At 52.2% G+C, this 15,185-nt stretch overlaps 1 protein-coding gene across 4 annotated transcripts in view; it reads left to right on the forward strand.

Moving 5' to 3' along the window:
* The window catches only part of ARHGAP44 (Rho GTPase activating protein 44), a 118,762-nt gene that overhangs the window by 100,236 nt on the left and 3,341 nt on the right, over positions 1 to 15,185 (forward strand). Inside the window, exons 14-21 of one of the 4 annotated variants that reach the window (XM_027974858.3) lie at positions 2,250 to 2,363; positions 2,965 to 3,056; positions 3,916 to 4,096; positions 9,841 to 9,858; positions 10,521 to 10,742; positions 12,087 to 12,244; positions 13,078 to 13,458; positions 15,134 to 15,183. In XM_027974858.3, the coding sequence (XP_027830659.1) occupies positions 2,250 to 2,363; positions 2,965 to 3,056; positions 3,916 to 4,096; positions 9,841 to 9,858; positions 10,521 to 10,742; positions 12,087 to 12,244; positions 13,078 to 13,458; positions 15,134 to 15,141 (1,174 nt within the window). In that variant the 3' untranslated portion in view covers positions 15,142 to 15,183. Of the gene's footprint in view, positions 1 to 2,249; positions 2,364 to 2,964; positions 3,057 to 3,915; positions 4,097 to 9,840; positions 9,859 to 10,520; positions 10,743 to 12,086; positions 12,245 to 13,077; positions 15,184 to 15,185 lie in introns of all 4 variants that reach the window. The other 3 variants (XR_009595336.1, XM_027974856.2, XM_027974857.2) reach the window with 3 other exon arrangements.

Genomic DNA, 15,185 nt, shown 5'->3' on the forward strand with positions numbered 1-15,185 from the left:
GCTGGGAGAATGTTCTCTGGTTTCCACTTGTCACCAGCAATTTTCTATGTGTCTGTCTCTTACTTTTCTCATCCTCACCCGGGTTGCACTTCCCACTCCTCTGCGCATCTTTTCCCTCCCGGGCTTACGCTCTCTTCCACTTTCTGCTTCCTCATCACTTTGTACCAGCATCGCTCCTGGCCCTACCCCCGTCCTCCTTGGAGCTTCCTTAGGTGCCTATTTTCAGCTTCAGCTCCTACTGCCATCTGCCTGATTATTTCTATTTTCCTGTTAAAAAATCCCAGGAGTGACTTCTCATGGTGGCTCCCTCAGACAAACATAGGATTCCTGTATGACCCAGCAGTTCCACTTCTGGGTGTATTTCCAAAAGATCTGAAAGTAGGGACTTGATTTTGTACACCTACGTTCAAGCCAGCGTAATTCACAATAACCAAGAGGTGGAAACAGCCCACATATCCAGCAATGGATAAATATAGGTGAACAAAAAGTACATACAGTACAGTATTCAACCTCAAATGGAAGAGACAGTCTCTTTCTTGCTACGGTATGGATGAACCTGGAAGGCTGTATGCTAAATGAAAGAAGCCAAACACAAAAGGGGAAATTCTGAACAGTTCCGCTAAAAAGCAGTAGATACAGTAGTCAATTCATAAAGATGGAAAGTAGAATGGTGGTTGCCAGAATGTAGAATGGTAGCTGGGGTACGGGGGGAGGGGTCAGGAGCAGCAGATGGGCTGTCATTTCATGGGGGTCAAGTTTTAGTTTGGGGTAATGAAAAATTCTGGGGATGGATGGTGGTGATGGTTGTATCACAGTGGAAAGTAATGCTAGTGAACTGCCCACTGTAAAATGCTTGAAGTGTTAGATATATACAGAATTGAAAGAAAGCATCCCACGAGCAAGAATCAGATCAAGAGCAAGAATGACTCTTCAAGTGATGCTAGGCTACTGGCCAGCCTGTGGATTGACCGTGCTCAGCTCAGGCCCCGTGTCCTGGTCAAGGCATGTGTGGCCTCTTGGAGGGTGTGGTGCGGCAGGATGTGGGTGGAGGTGGCCTTTAGCAGCTTAGCGTCTTTGTGCTCTGTGGGCAACAGTTGCTGAAGGAGCTGCTTCGCTGTGGTCCAGGCAGCATGGGGCTGGACCCACTGTCCGTATAACCAAGAGCCCGGGAAGAGCTGGGCTTTGGGGTCGGGGCCCTGTGCAGGACCGGGCAGGTGTGGTATGGTTTGGGAGAGTTCTTTTTGTGCTTCATTTGTACACAGCTACTCAGTCACTGATTTTTTTAAAAAAATAATAGCTTTATTGACATAACCATTCATATGCAATTAAGTGTGCAATTTAAAAGTGTGCAATTAAGTGGGTTTTTGTAAATCTGCAGAGTTGTGCAGCTATGATCACTGTGTAATTGGAAAACATTTTCATCACCCCACAAAGAAATGCTGTTCCCATCAGCAGTCACTCCCCATTTCTGCTTACCCAGCCCCTGGCAAACTCTCATCTGTGTTCTGTCTCTGTCGATTGGCCTGCGCCGGACCTTTCATACAGATGGAGTCATTCACCCTGGGGTCTCTGTGTCTGGCTTTTCTCCATTGGCATCGAGTTTCCAAGGTTCATCCATGCAGTAGCGTGTGTCAGTTTTCATTGCTTTTGAGGGCTGAGTAGTACCCCACTGTATGGATGGGACTACGTTTTATTCATCTGTTCGTCCCTTAATGGATATTTGGTGGTCTCTACTTTTCAGCTATGATGAATAATGCTGCTGGGAACATTTGTGTCCACGTTTTTGTGTGGACGTATTTCTCTGGGAGTGGAATTGCTGGGCCACATGCTAAGTCTAGGTCTAATGTTTTCTCCATTGGCTCTCATTGTCCCACTGAGACACTGCTCCTAGCGTGAAGATGTCCCCACTAGTGACACCTACACACCACTTCTCACCTCTGCACACAGGGAAGACAGGAGGTGACGGGTGTGAAAAGAAGGAGGGAATTTCTGGCATTATGCACTGAGTCAAAAGGAAAGATGGAGAATCTTTTTCTGGCCACAGTTTGTTGAAGCAGACATTGACAACTAGCCCAGGAAGAGCTCTGTCTGTTTTTGGAGCATTCTTGTATCCTGACACGTGACGCATCTTGATTATATTGTAGGATGTATGAGTCGTCTTATCAGTGAGAGATCTTTCCAGCTGGTGTTAGGGGACCATGGCTGGTACTGAGCCCTTGTAAAGCCTGGCCTTTCTCACCTCCTTTCAGATACTTGATCAAGTTTTTATCCAAGCTCTCAGAATACCAAGATGTCAACAAGATGACACCCAGTAACATGGCCATTGTATTAGGACCCAACCTGCTGTGGCCACAAGCAGAAGGGTGAGTCCAGGGAGGAAGGGGTGTGTGGGTCACACTGGGGGGCTGTGGGAGCCTGGGTGGGATGGTCAGGGCCCCAGATAGCCACTAGCCTAATTTACGTGTCAGGTCTTATGCCTGTCTTGAGCTGGTCCTTCTTCAGACTCAGGAGGAGGCCCAGAATTCTTCAGGTAGTTCCTGTTGATAGTCTCAGAGCCAGGCCTGTAGCCAGGGTCTTTTCTGAGCTCATCTGGGTCAGCATCAAGTCTGGCAAGCTCTTCTAGGCCCCTGGGCCCTCTGTGGAGAGCACATCCCAGCACTGGGATACAGAAGGATAGAGTGCTGTCTTGATAGAGAGAACAGGGCTGGGAAAGGATGAGTCTGGCAGTTGTGAGAATCAGTCCTCAGACCTGGCGATTTCGTGTGTGTTACTCACTCGTCTCCTGTAGGGAGGACTTCTGTGGGTGTCTCCATTCTGTAGACATGGGGAGAGGTTCAGAAAGGTGAAGTGCCCTCCCCAAGAGGACACACGCTCTCAGACCCAGGTGTGCAGGCTGCTGGTCCAGGGCCTCCCCCCTGCCTCGGCCGCTCACCCCGCCTGTCCTCCTTTGCCCTGTGCCCCCAGGAACATCACAGAGATGATGACCACGGTCTCGCTGCAGATCGTCGGGGTCATCGAGCCAATCATCCAGCACGCAGACTGGTTCTTCCCCGGGGGTATGTGGCAGCAGCTGACGTGGGAGTCGGCCTCTGAGGGGGAACGGGAGTTTGCTGTGAGTTCTGAGTCTTTGAGATTGAGTACCACCGGCCAAAGGGGTGTGTGTGTATTGCTTTGTTTTTAAGCCCCCTGTGCATACCACCTCTGGCCAGTGGTAGGAAATCAGGATAAAGAAACAAAGAAGGTAGGAGTTCAAGGTAAAACCCTGTAGGTTCTGTGGCTGGGCTCATGAGCACTGCAGATAAATCAGCTGCAGTCAGGAGGGGATGAGATGAGACTCCATTTGAGAGCCCGCAGTCTGAAGTGAGATCTCTTTCTGTTTCTAATCGTGTAATTTTTTTTTCTCTTTGGTTTTCTGAAAAGACATCTCATCGTCATCATCCTCTACAGATAGTAATATTGCCTATTATTTTCTTTTCTTGACTAATTCCATTGGCTAGCACTTCAACAATATCAGATAACAGTGTTGAGAGTGGGCATTGCCCTTTTCCCTGATTTGATTTAGACCGCTCTGGCGTTTTATTTCAGTCTTAAATGTGAGGATTGAGATAGATGATTCTGCCTTTTTTTTTTTTTTTTCAAAAAGAAAATACCCATCTGTTCCTATTTGACTGAATTTGTTTTGTGAATCACAGATGAAAAAGTGCTTTATTAAGTCCCTATTCTATTACATGCTAGGTGAGCGCCATGAAATATAATAAGATGAGTTAATAACAGATGATCTAACATTGAACCATGGGATGAGAGTTTCAGGGGTGACGCTTAAAAGAGGGGCCATTTCTCTACTGGTTTCCCTCCTGCCCAGGGATGGCTTGGCCAGCTCACAGACCGTGTGCATCTATTCTGTCTTCCCCACAGAGATAGAGTTCAACATCACGGGCAATTACGGGAGTCCAGTGCACGTGAACCACAACGCCAACTACAGCTCAATGCCCTCCCCAGACATGGACCCCGCCGACCGGCGCCAGCCCGAGCAGGCCCGCCGGCCCCTCAGTGTGGCCACAGATAACATGATGCTGGAGTTTTACAAAAAGGATGGGTAGGAACTCGCGTCCCTTTCTCAGCTTTGGGGGAGGGAGGGGTTGACTGAGATGAGTGACAGGAAGGCTGCACTTAACCAGCAGCAGTTTAAGTGGCCCTGTCACCTCATTCCTGATGCCAGCAAATGCTTTTGAATTTGTCTTTTAAACATGGTTTTTAAGCAGTTCAGTTCCTGTGTGAGGCATCTCTAGCTGTGGGGGATACCCTGGAGGGTCAGTTGTGGTCCTTCACTCCCAGATGTCTCTGCATCAGAGCTGGGCTCCCTGCCTTCCCGGCCAGACCTGGTCTGACTCCCAGTCCCCTCTGAAAAGCCATCCAGATGACCTCTACGAGAAAGTTGTCACTGTGGCACCTCGGGGCATTCAGTGTCCACTGGCCCCTATAGTATGGTCTTCTGAATATAAAGAGCCAGGGTTGTCAGGATTTCTGTGGCTAGAGAGCCATCTCTCTGGGACCCCAGGGTCTGCAGGTGGTTTTACAGGTGCTGCTGGAGCTTAGGGGTACAGAGGCTAAAACTACGTAAAGTCAAGCCACCTCAGCTAGTGCTGTGTGGATTAGTCGAGTTGACCCTGCCAAGTTCTGTCAGAATTGTGGATTTGTGGCCTGGATCAATAAGCTACTAAATTTGAGGGTGGTTTGTTATGCAACAAAAGAGAATCAGAACAGGCTTAAAAAAAAAAAAAAAAGGACCCTGGGCACTTCCCTGGTAGTCAAGTTAGGTTGTCACTTTAGGTTAGGACTCAGAGCTTCCATGCAGGGGGTACAGGTTCAGTCCCTGGTCAGGGAACTGAGATCCCGCATGCCACGCAGTATGCCAAAAAAAGAAAAAGGATGCTGAGGTCGTGCACGCCATGCAGCTCTGTGTAGCCGCTCTTTGCAGTACTACTTGATGTGTCTGTAGCAATATCACTTCTGTTCTGATCCTCAGAGGGCCTCACCAGGTCAGTGGACAGCAGCACCTGAATCCATGAGTATGTCTACACAGACACCTTAGCCTGGAGGCACTGTAATTTGGAATGTTGGTGTTGTTTAGTTGCTGAGTCATGTCCAACTCTTTGCGACCCTGTGGTCCATAGCCCTCCAGGCCCCTCTATCCTTGGAACTTCCCAGACAAGAATACTGGAATGGGTTGCCATTTCCTACTCCAAGGGATCTTCCTGACCCAGGGATGGAACCCATGTCTCCTGCACTGGCAGGCAGATTCTTTACCCCTGAGCCACCAGGGAAGCCTGTAATTTGGAATAAGCACGTGTAATTGAGAAGTCCAGGAGCTACCTGAGGTGCTCTGTGGAACATGATGCTTGGTTATGTTGGGGCGGGGGGAGGAGATAGACACCTGGGTCTCGTGAGTTCCTGAGACACATGATTCAACATGTTGGAGCCACTTTCCTGAATGTATGAGTTTGTGGGGTCTTTTACATGCTGTGATCTGTCATGTATCTTCACAGCGGGCTGTGGCATCCTTTCCCAAGTTTATTACATCAAAAAGCCTGTTGTCATGAGATAGAACTCATGTTTCAAGGAGCTTGTTGTTGTGATTGTGGATATTGGGGTCCTCTGAAGACCAAGTAGAAAGATGGAGAACCCCAAACGCAGCTACTCTGAACAGGGTTGTGGAGTGGTGAGAGGGTGCTGGGATTTTTCTTCAGACAGAGCTAGAGGTTCTGGGTACCATGGAAACTTTGACTCGTATTTGAGACTTGGATTGTCAGCTCGGCCTTCAAGAGGTGTATTCTTGGCCCAGGCCCCACCTCTGCTTCCACATTTCCTGGATTCACACATTTGTGGTGCTGAGACCAGGTCTGTGAAATGTTGCCTGGTGCCTCCGGCTGTTATTTGTCCTGGGGAGGTGAAGAAACTTTGTTACGCATTTAGGAGAGGAATGATCCCTAGAGGAGCTAGAAATACTTGATCCTGACCTTCCTGGGGGAGTGTGGGCAAGGCTGAGCCAGGATCTTTAGGATCCTTCTTACTCATCTCTCATGTTGGCACCTACTATGCCACTGCTGCCCAGCCTCCAAGTTCATTTTAAATGGTCCAGGAACTCCCAAGCTCCTGTGGATTTGGGGGGAGATATACCAGGCTTTCTTGCTTCCTTTCTCTCAGCAAGTATTTGCCAAATGTACCTGATCTTCAGAACAAAAATCAAAACCTTTCAGATCAGTATAGACTTGTTGTTCAGTTGCTCAGTCATGTCCAACTCTTTGCAACCCCATGGACTGCAGAACACCAGGCCTCCCTATCCTTCACCATCTCCCGGAGTTTGCTCAAACTCACATTCCTTGAGTCAGTGATGCTATCCAAGTATCTCATTCTCTGTCCCCCTTTGTCCTCCTGCCTTCAATCTTTCCCAGCATCAGGGTCTTTTCCAGTGATTCCAAATATAACCAATCTCTAGATGAAAAATCAAAGCCTATCCGACCTCTGTATACTTAATACCTCAAATCCATATACTGGCCAGCATCTCTGGGTAAGACTGTTCCTGACCAGGATTCAAAAACAGCATGACGAGGAATTCTCCGGTGATCCAGTGGTCAAGACTCCACACTTCCACTGCAGGGGTCATGGGTTTGATCCCTGGTTGGGGAACTAAGATCCTGTGTGCCACATGATGTGGCCAAAAATAAAAACAGCATGACAGATGTCTATCCTGCTGCTGCTGCTGCTAAGTCGCTTCAGTTGTGTCCGACTCTGTGCGACCCCATAGATGGCAGCCGACCAGGCTCCCCTGTCCCTGGGATTCTCCAGGCAAGAACACTGGAGTGGGTTGCCATTTCCTTCTCCAATGCTTGAAAGTGAAAACTGAAAGTGAAGTCACTCAGTCGTGTCCAACTCTTAGCAACCCCATGGACTGCAGCCTACCAGGCTCCTCTGCCCATGGCATTTTCCAGGCAAGAGTACTGGAGTGGGTTGCCATTGCCTTCTCCGGATGTCTGTCCTACAGAGGTCAAAAAGAAATATAGCTGCTAACTCTTGACAGCTCATCACTTGGAACAGTCCAGAGCAAACTTCTATTCTCAGTGATAAATGTATTCTTTCTGTAGACACCTGTTCTTATGCTGAAATCTCCAACTTTCAGATTTTTTTTTCTGGGGCAGGCCTTTGTCTCCTAATTTTTAAGGTCCTGCATCTTATCTTTTCCCTATGTGGCCTGCCAGGTTATAGTGTGAAGTGTTAGTCACTCAGTCATGTCCAGCTTTTTGTGACCCTATGGACTATAGCCCACCAGGCTCCTCTGTCCTTGTGATTCTCCAGGCAAGAATACTGGAGTGGGTAGCCATTCCCTTCTCCAGGAGATCTTCCTGACCCAGGGATCGAACTTGGGTTTCCTGCATTGGCAGGCACATTCTTGAGCTTCTGACTCACCAGAAAAACCTAGCTTAGGATAAGCTACTCTGCGCTACGAGGTCCCAGTAGGCTAGGAGGAGTGAAGCGGGGAAGAGTAGCTGTCAGAGGAGCTGCCTTGCCAGCCAGCCTGCCCCATGTGAATCCCAAGGGGGAGCAGATGAGGACTCTGAACGGGTCCCCTCCTGGACTCTTGCCACGTCGTCCTGCTTTCTGCTAATTGCTCTCCAAACCCTTCACTTCTCGGGTGTTCTTTGTGGCCTCTGGTTCTCGCCTCTGCCTTGATTCAACTATAAAGGATCCAAAAACCAAGTTCTTCTCATTCTCACTGGAAGCAGTGGCTCTGGGGAATCTTTTGACATCCATAAGCGATGCGTGGGTATCTGTGAAGTTTCTAAGGGAGTTGGTTGTTTTTGATGGATTGAATCTGGTGTTTTTTTTAAAACAACACGAAGTTATTTCATTCTTGTGACTGTTTCTTCTTTGTGTGACAGAACAGTGAACAGAAACTTATGACCTGCTCCTGTGACCTTCTGGTGGGATTCTTCTGCTTCTGAGTAGCTCCCTTGCTCTTGGTAACATGCCAAGCAGTTTTATAAATTTTGTCTTTGGGTGGAGTTCTAGCCAGACATTCAGACACTTAAATCTGCCAATGTTTCAAGCAGATTTTCCTTAGCCTCTTTCATTAGCTTTGACGCCTCCAAGATTGTCACTGTTGCCATTGTGATTCATTGGTCTATAAAGATTTTTATTGCCTTTTGAAGACATCTGTGAACTTCTGATGCCTGTTTCCTGGGCACAGGGCATGCTGCCTGCCCCACAAAAGTCACTTCAGCTGGGAAAGTCGTGATGACAGGCGGCTTGCTGTCTATGAAAGCAGGAGTGTGCGTTCACCTCTCGATGCTTGGTTGCTGATGCTTTGCCGCTGCGCTTTAGTGGGTCTCACTGGTCCTCCCTCCGCGTCCTCCCCTTGGTGAACCAGGGCATCATCGGATAGCCTGGTGTCTGGGGTCCATGGTGCTGGGAGATGCGGTTGATAATAGAAAGTGTCCCCCCACCAGCCCTGATGCCAAAGCCCACGCCTGCCATCTCAAATGGGGAAGGTCTTTCTAAGTGAAAGAGAGTGTGATAAGAAAGAAAACCCGCGAGTGTGAGACCGCCCTCCTTTAGGGCTCTTCTAGGAGCCACAGGGAACAGCATCACCAACCATTGCGACAAAGTGGCGTCAGTTCACTTCCCCAAGTGGAACGTTAAGCTTTTTGCTCTTTTTCATCCTGATAAATTTAGAAACCCAAAGAGCACAGTTTGCTGCTTGCCCCAGCTTACTTTAGATACCAGGGGATGCCATTGGACCCTGCTGCAGAGTTTTGAGTGGCCTCCAGGGGTGACTGGATCCCCTGTAGAAGGTGCCTGTTTATTTGGGGGTGGTCCTCAGAGCCAAGGCAACTTGCAAGCTGGTGGGTAGTGGATCCCAGAGAGAGACCAGCTGCCCCCAAAATGCCTTGGAGAAGAGAACTATTAACACATTGACCAGAGAGGTATTAATACGACAAGCGTTAGCTTCTGCAAAAATGCCCTGGTCCATAATGTGTTAACAGTGACACTACACAGGGGTGGCGTGGTGGTGGCGGGGGTGGGGGGTCTCCCCTCCACTCTCCCCGGGAAAGTGTGTCAGAAGCTGTCCCTTTCTGTGTGCACGGCTGTAGTACCATTGTCCTCTGTGCCCCTCATGGAGGCTCCCTCCCCACACATTTTTGTAAAGGACCACATCCCACCTGCTACAACCAATCCCCAACCTTGAAGCTTTGGTTTGAATCTTGCTGCACCTCTGCAAGGTGGGCAGACTCACGGTGTGGCAGCTCAGTGCTCCTGGCCAGTGTGGGTGACAGTAAGTAGGGGCACCCCTCTGCTTATCCCCAGTGGAGATGGGGACTGGCCGGTGTTCTCCCTGCATGAACATCTGTGTCTCCCTTAATACTGGCAGTATTAGCTCTTGCCATAGTCAGTGAAGGCTTTGACTGTGTATCATGGAACCAGTCATCTCCTAGACCAGAGGAAAGGAGATTGACCACCTTCTAAATCATATAACTTAGAAAAGAGCGGATGGCTGCTTCTGTGGATTTTTTTCCCTTCCTTGGGACATGCCCCCAACCCCCACCACAAGCTCCAGTGTCCACTCTTCAGCTTCTGTCTTTATTCACCTGTGAGCTTGGTAGGATGCTCTTCACCTGTGCAGACAGAAAAGTCACTTTAACTGGAGAGACGGACTAAACAAACAATTTCAAGGCTCAGTGGAAGCCCCAGGCTTAGCCCCTGGCCCTGACAGAGAGCCGCTGTGTGTCCAGAGGCAGGCGCAGTGTTTGCCACACTAATGTCTGTGTGTTTCTGTCCCTGCAGCCTTAGGAAAATCCAAAGGTACAGTATCCTCGGGTAGCCATGAGGCCACGTGCAGTCCATGGGAATAGCGAGCGGTGCCTTAGCGAGCTCTGCAGGGGTGAATGTGCGTGTCTGGTTGCTTTGGCCGATGTACTCAGAGCTGTGTCCCCCCTTCTTGAAGTGGAATTGGGGGTGGGGACTGACCAGAGCATGATCAGCCCCGCCCTGCTCTGTAGACCTTGCAGAGGTTGTAAGCCAGCCAGCGTCCTGGAGCTGGCCCCAGAGTCCTGAGTTGGTCCTGTGCTCCTGGACCCCCAGGTGACAAAAAGAAGGATGGATGTTCAGGTGTCCCTGCTGGTCGGTGCTCTCTTCTAGTCTGATGCTGCCCGCCCCCCTCCCCCTCCCCGCCTCGCCTCCATCCTCCACCTGGGAGGAGTGGGTGACCCCCCCAGCGAAGCCGCTCTCTGCTCTGAGGGAAGCTTGGGTTCCGGGGAGCTTGTCGGGCACGCCGCGGTCCTAAGGCTAGCGGTGCCCAGGCCGCCCCAGCCTGGAGCTGCCGGACGCTCCGCGGAGCACGGCCGCCGCCTTGCTTCCTTGGTCCAACAGATGCTCGGGGCTGCGCTGCTGGCCGCTTCATGGGGGCAGGAGCCCGGCGCCGTGGGCGCGCTGCTAAGCCTGGGTGTCTCTGTGTCCCCGGCCAGCATGGGCGTGAGGGTCATGGACACGTCGTGGGTGGCTCGAAGAGGCTCCTCGGCCGGCCGGAAGGCATCCTGCGCCCCGCCTGCCATGCAGCCCCCCGCCCCACCCGCCGAGCTCGCCCCGCCCCTGCCGTCGCCCCTCCCGGAGCAGTCCCCGGAGGGCCCCGTGGTGCCAGCGCTCTCTCCATCCGGCCTCGGCCTCCAGCCTGCGGCTGAACGAACCAGGTAAGTCTGGGGCGCTGCCCTCCACCCAACCCCCGGGTAGGCTAGCTTGCAGTGCACGTGGATGAGGGGTTTCGGGTTTGCTGCACACGCTCAGAGCCTCTTGCAGTTGGTCATGTCCCCCGTCCCCTTTCTAAGCATCCTGGTTTGGCTTCTGCTTCATGCTGGCAGCAGGTAGGGATTCACAGCCCCTGTGTAATCAGAGGGAGCCCAGGCTTTTTAGGAATAGCATCCCAGGTGCACGTGTAAGGTGGCAGCTTGCCAAAGCAGGCGAGGAAGCTGAGATCCCAGCTCCTCTGTCACCTCCTGTACTGTTACAGCTTGTTACCTGTTTTGAAATTTAGAATTTCAGTGGTTCTCCTCTCCACTCCTCTTCCTTTAGATGCATAGGGGCCATTTTTACTGCTAAAATGGGTGCAAGTCAGGTAAAGAATGGAGGTGACAAGATCATGCATTTCATTCTCGTGGAGGAAGAAAAGAGTTGGGGAGCCTGCTTGTTCCAGTGCTGGTTCCATGAGCTTTTATGGAGAAAGGCCCTTGTCCCTCCAAAAATGTAAAGTGTGATCTGAGCTGGCACAGGGTCATTGGTCCCCAGGGGCGCAGGGGAGGAGGCCCCCCGACAACCCCCCTTGAGAGGGGCATAGTCAGAGGGGATTCTACAAGCGGGGTTGCACAGACCCCTTGGCTGTTTGTCTCTGTTCTAAACAATTCAGAAAATTAGGAAAGCCACTTCACCAGGCCCACTGTGCATTCTGTTAGGAATTGGAAACATTTTGGTGACTTTGTGTGTGTGTGCACAGGCACACAGATACCAATCCCTAAATGAAGGGGTTGCAGGTTTTTTTTTTTTTTTTCTTTAATGTATAGAAAGTATTTTCCTTGTGAGATGGGAATGACAGAGTTGGCAGGGGCTGGAGATGACCCTGGATGGGGTGGTTGCTGACGGCTCCACCAGAGAGGACAAGGGGTTGCCAACTCTGGCCATGGAATCGTGGGCTTTGGTTCTGTTTCAGGATGCAGGAGGGGGGAGAGAGGTCAGCAGGAAGCAGGGGCTGCTGGCTGGAGGAGGAGACTGACGAAGAGGAGACTCGCTGGGATGGTCTGCTGGGGAGAGGGCCGAGGCCAGGAAAGGGATCTGGCCGTAAGGGGCCACCTGGAGATGGGAGTGGAGCTCAGGCCTTCGGAGCCCCCAGGAGGGGCCGGTCGCTTCCACAGGCATCTTTGAAGGCTTTAGGAAGGTCTGAGAGGACCACACCTGCCCAGAGAACATATATTCAGTTCATGATTCTGATGCTGAAGCTGCCTGAGTTCAGGGACTAACTGTTTTATAACTCTCTTGTGATACAGTGCTTCTAAAAGCAAAGAACTTTCTCCAGGATCAGGGCAGAAGGGAAGTCCGGGTTCTAGCCAGGGGACACCCAGTGCAGGCTCGCAGCCTGGGGCACAGCCAGGCACAAGTCCGGGCCAGCCACCTGCGGACCAGAGCCCTCACACCCTCCGGAAAGGTACGTCATGGCCACCCTCATCACTAAATAAATGAGAGGGCAGTGTGGGGACTTGTCCTGGGGTCTGGTGGTTAGAACTCTGCTTCCACTGCAGGTGGACAGGTTCAGTCCTTGGTCATTGGGGAACTAAGATCCTGAATCAAAAAAAGTAAAAAGAGGGCAGTGCAGAGGAGTCAGGGCAGTGGTGCACCTAGAACAATGCAGATCTGTCCACATCTACACCTGGGATACTTAAAGGGTAAACACCTCCAGGGCAAGTTCGTGGGACTGAGGGCAAGGACAGGGAAAAGACAGACCGAGTGATGGAGGCTCTGGGCCTCTGTGGCTGGAGGACTGGGTCAGAGGTCACTGTTATGGCATCCCAGAGCCATTGGAGGTTCACCCGAAAGAGCTTCCTGCCCTGAGGATGGTCGCTTTGTCCAGGGTCCAGTGTCCAGGCCCATCTCTAGTCGTCCCCTCCCGGACAATGCATCCTCAACTCCCACCTTCTCCCAGACACCCTGATGCTTGTACCACTGTGAAGCGATGGAAGGACTCTGAACTCAGCCGCTGCCTGGGGGTGGGACGTGTGCGTGTGTGTGCGTGTTTGCGTGCGTGTGCGCGCGCCAGTCACAGCAGGAATCGAGAGAAGAGGAGGAGACATTAGTGAACAGGTGGGCAGATGTGAAAACCTGCAGTTCTAGGTGAATTTTAAAAACAGCATCAGCTGCCCTCAGGGTGGCAGGACCCGGGCGTGGGGCACTGCTGGTGAGGGGTCGGGGAAAGGTACTCACAGCCACATGGATGGATGGTGAGTGCCACTTAACAGCCCTGCGTGCTGATTTGTCTTTCAGTCTCCAAGAAGCTGGCACCCATTCCACCCAAGGTCCCCTTCGGCCAGCCGGGGCCCCTGCCTGAGCAGCCTGCCGGCCAGCCATCCCCACTCAGCCTGTCCCCCACGCCCCCCAGCACCCCGTCACCCTACGGACTCAGCTATCCCCCGGGCTACTCCCTGGCATCAGGCCAGCTCTCCCCCGCGGCCCCGGCGCCCCCACTGGCCTCCCCCTCTGGCTTCACGGGCGCCCTAAGCAAGTCGCGGCCCACCCCGAAGCCCCGCCAGAGGCCCACCCTGCCGCCTCCCCAGCCGCCCACCGTCAGCCTCGCCGCCTCCAGCCCGCAGTCCTCAGAGCATCCCGTGCTGGACGGCGTGTCCCCTGGGGAGAGCATGTCGACAGGTAACCTTGGCACGCATGGCATCTGTGTGAGCCTTAGCACGGTGGGACCACTGGGGACTTTGCAGGAGGTGGGCCCTGTTTTCCAGGGATGACTGCTGGAGCCATCTGTGGCATATGGGGTGGTCTCCTTAGAAGCCCCCTGAGGCCGTGGACAGCCCCGGACCCAGTTGTCCTGCAGAGAGGGGGCTCCCTAGGGGATTTCTCCCAATTGAACGCCTGCCAGCCTGGGTTCTGATCCTGCATCTGGGGGCCAAGTGCCCTGCGTCCTGGGAAGAGGCGGCTTCAGGAGGGGCTGGACTGTGATGGCAGAAAGCGGGATCACAGCACAGTTGTGTCTGGGGCTCTGCTCAGCTTAGCACTGGCAGCTCAGGTACCAGTTTTCACCGTGAGAACAGAGGTTGAGAGACAAAGACATAATTTCCTAATAACTAAACAAGTCTTATGGGCTTCCTGATAACTCAGTTGGTAAAGAATCCACCTGTAGTGCAGGAGACCCCAGTTCGATTCCTGGGTTGGGAAGATTCCCCTGGAGAAGAGATAGGCTACCCACTCCAGTATTCTTGGGTTTTCCTGGTGGCTCAGATGGTAAAGAATCTGCCTGCAGTGCAGGAGACCTGGGTTCAATCCCTGGATTGGGAAGACTCCCTGGAAAAGGGAACAGCTACCCATTCCAGTATTCTGGCCTGGAGAATTTCATGAGTCCATGGGGTCACAAAGAGACACGACTGAGCAACTTTCACCTCACTTCAAACAGGCCTTATTAGAAAAAGTTTTTTTCCTAGCAAAATATATTTAGAAAGGGCTCAGTAAAGAACCTTCTTGCCAGTGCAGATGTGAGAGATAATGGGTTTGATCCCTGGGTCAGGAAGATCCCCTGGAGAAGAGCATGGCAACCCACTCCAGTATTCTTGCCTAGAGAATCCCATGGACAGAAGAGCCTGGAGGGCTACAGTCCATGGGATCACGAAGAGTTGGACACGACTGAAGTGACTGAGCATGCAATTTCAGACAAGGTTCTGTAACTTTAACATCCAAGGTAGAGCTATTTTTCCTCTAGGAAAATGTGTAACCATAAGCTACACACACCACACAGATAAATGCAGACACACCACACACACACTGGAGGGAGCGGTCTGGCCCTGGGTCCTGACTTGTGCTTTTATTCATCCCCACGTCCCCCCTCGGGAGTGAGGGTTCCCTTGACCAGATGGGTTCAGTGCTTTGCTGCCTAGAAGAGACCAGTCCAGTGCGCGTGCCTGGGGTGCGGGGAGCTGATGTATATACCATGGGGAGTGGCCGTCTGGCGATCTGGCTTTCTTTGGATGTGACTAATGGTGAAGGCTCAGCTGCTCTGTCCACCCTGAGGCTCTTAAGACATTAAGGAGAGCCCTCCCTGGAGAACCACAGTGAGCACCACCTCCCTCCCGATGGTGGTTCTAGAAGAGTCCCTGATGGATGGCGGGGGTCCCGGCCACCCCTGGTGCAGAGCTGCTGCCCTTGGGCGGTCATCTGGGGGGCAGCGGCCCGGCCCCTCATCCCGCGGGGCAGTGGTCTGAGCGGTGTGGTCGTCGTGGTTTGCTGCGGCCCCCTGACTGTGCTGTTGGGCGTGCTGTGTTCCGTTGTCGTCTCATCGTATCTCTTCCTCTCTCCGACTCCTGTTGCTGTGTTCTCGCAGCTGTGTGACACGGGGGACGCGGTTGTGGACACGTGAGGGGGATTTGCAGGGT

This window comes from Ovis aries, chromosome 11, assembly GCF_016772045.2.
Source record: "Ovis aries strain OAR_USU_Benz2616 breed Rambouillet chromosome 11, ARS-UI_Ramb_v3.0, whole genome shotgun sequence".
Classification (NCBI taxonomy): Eukaryota; Metazoa; Chordata; class Mammalia; order Artiodactyla; family Bovidae; genus Ovis; species Ovis aries.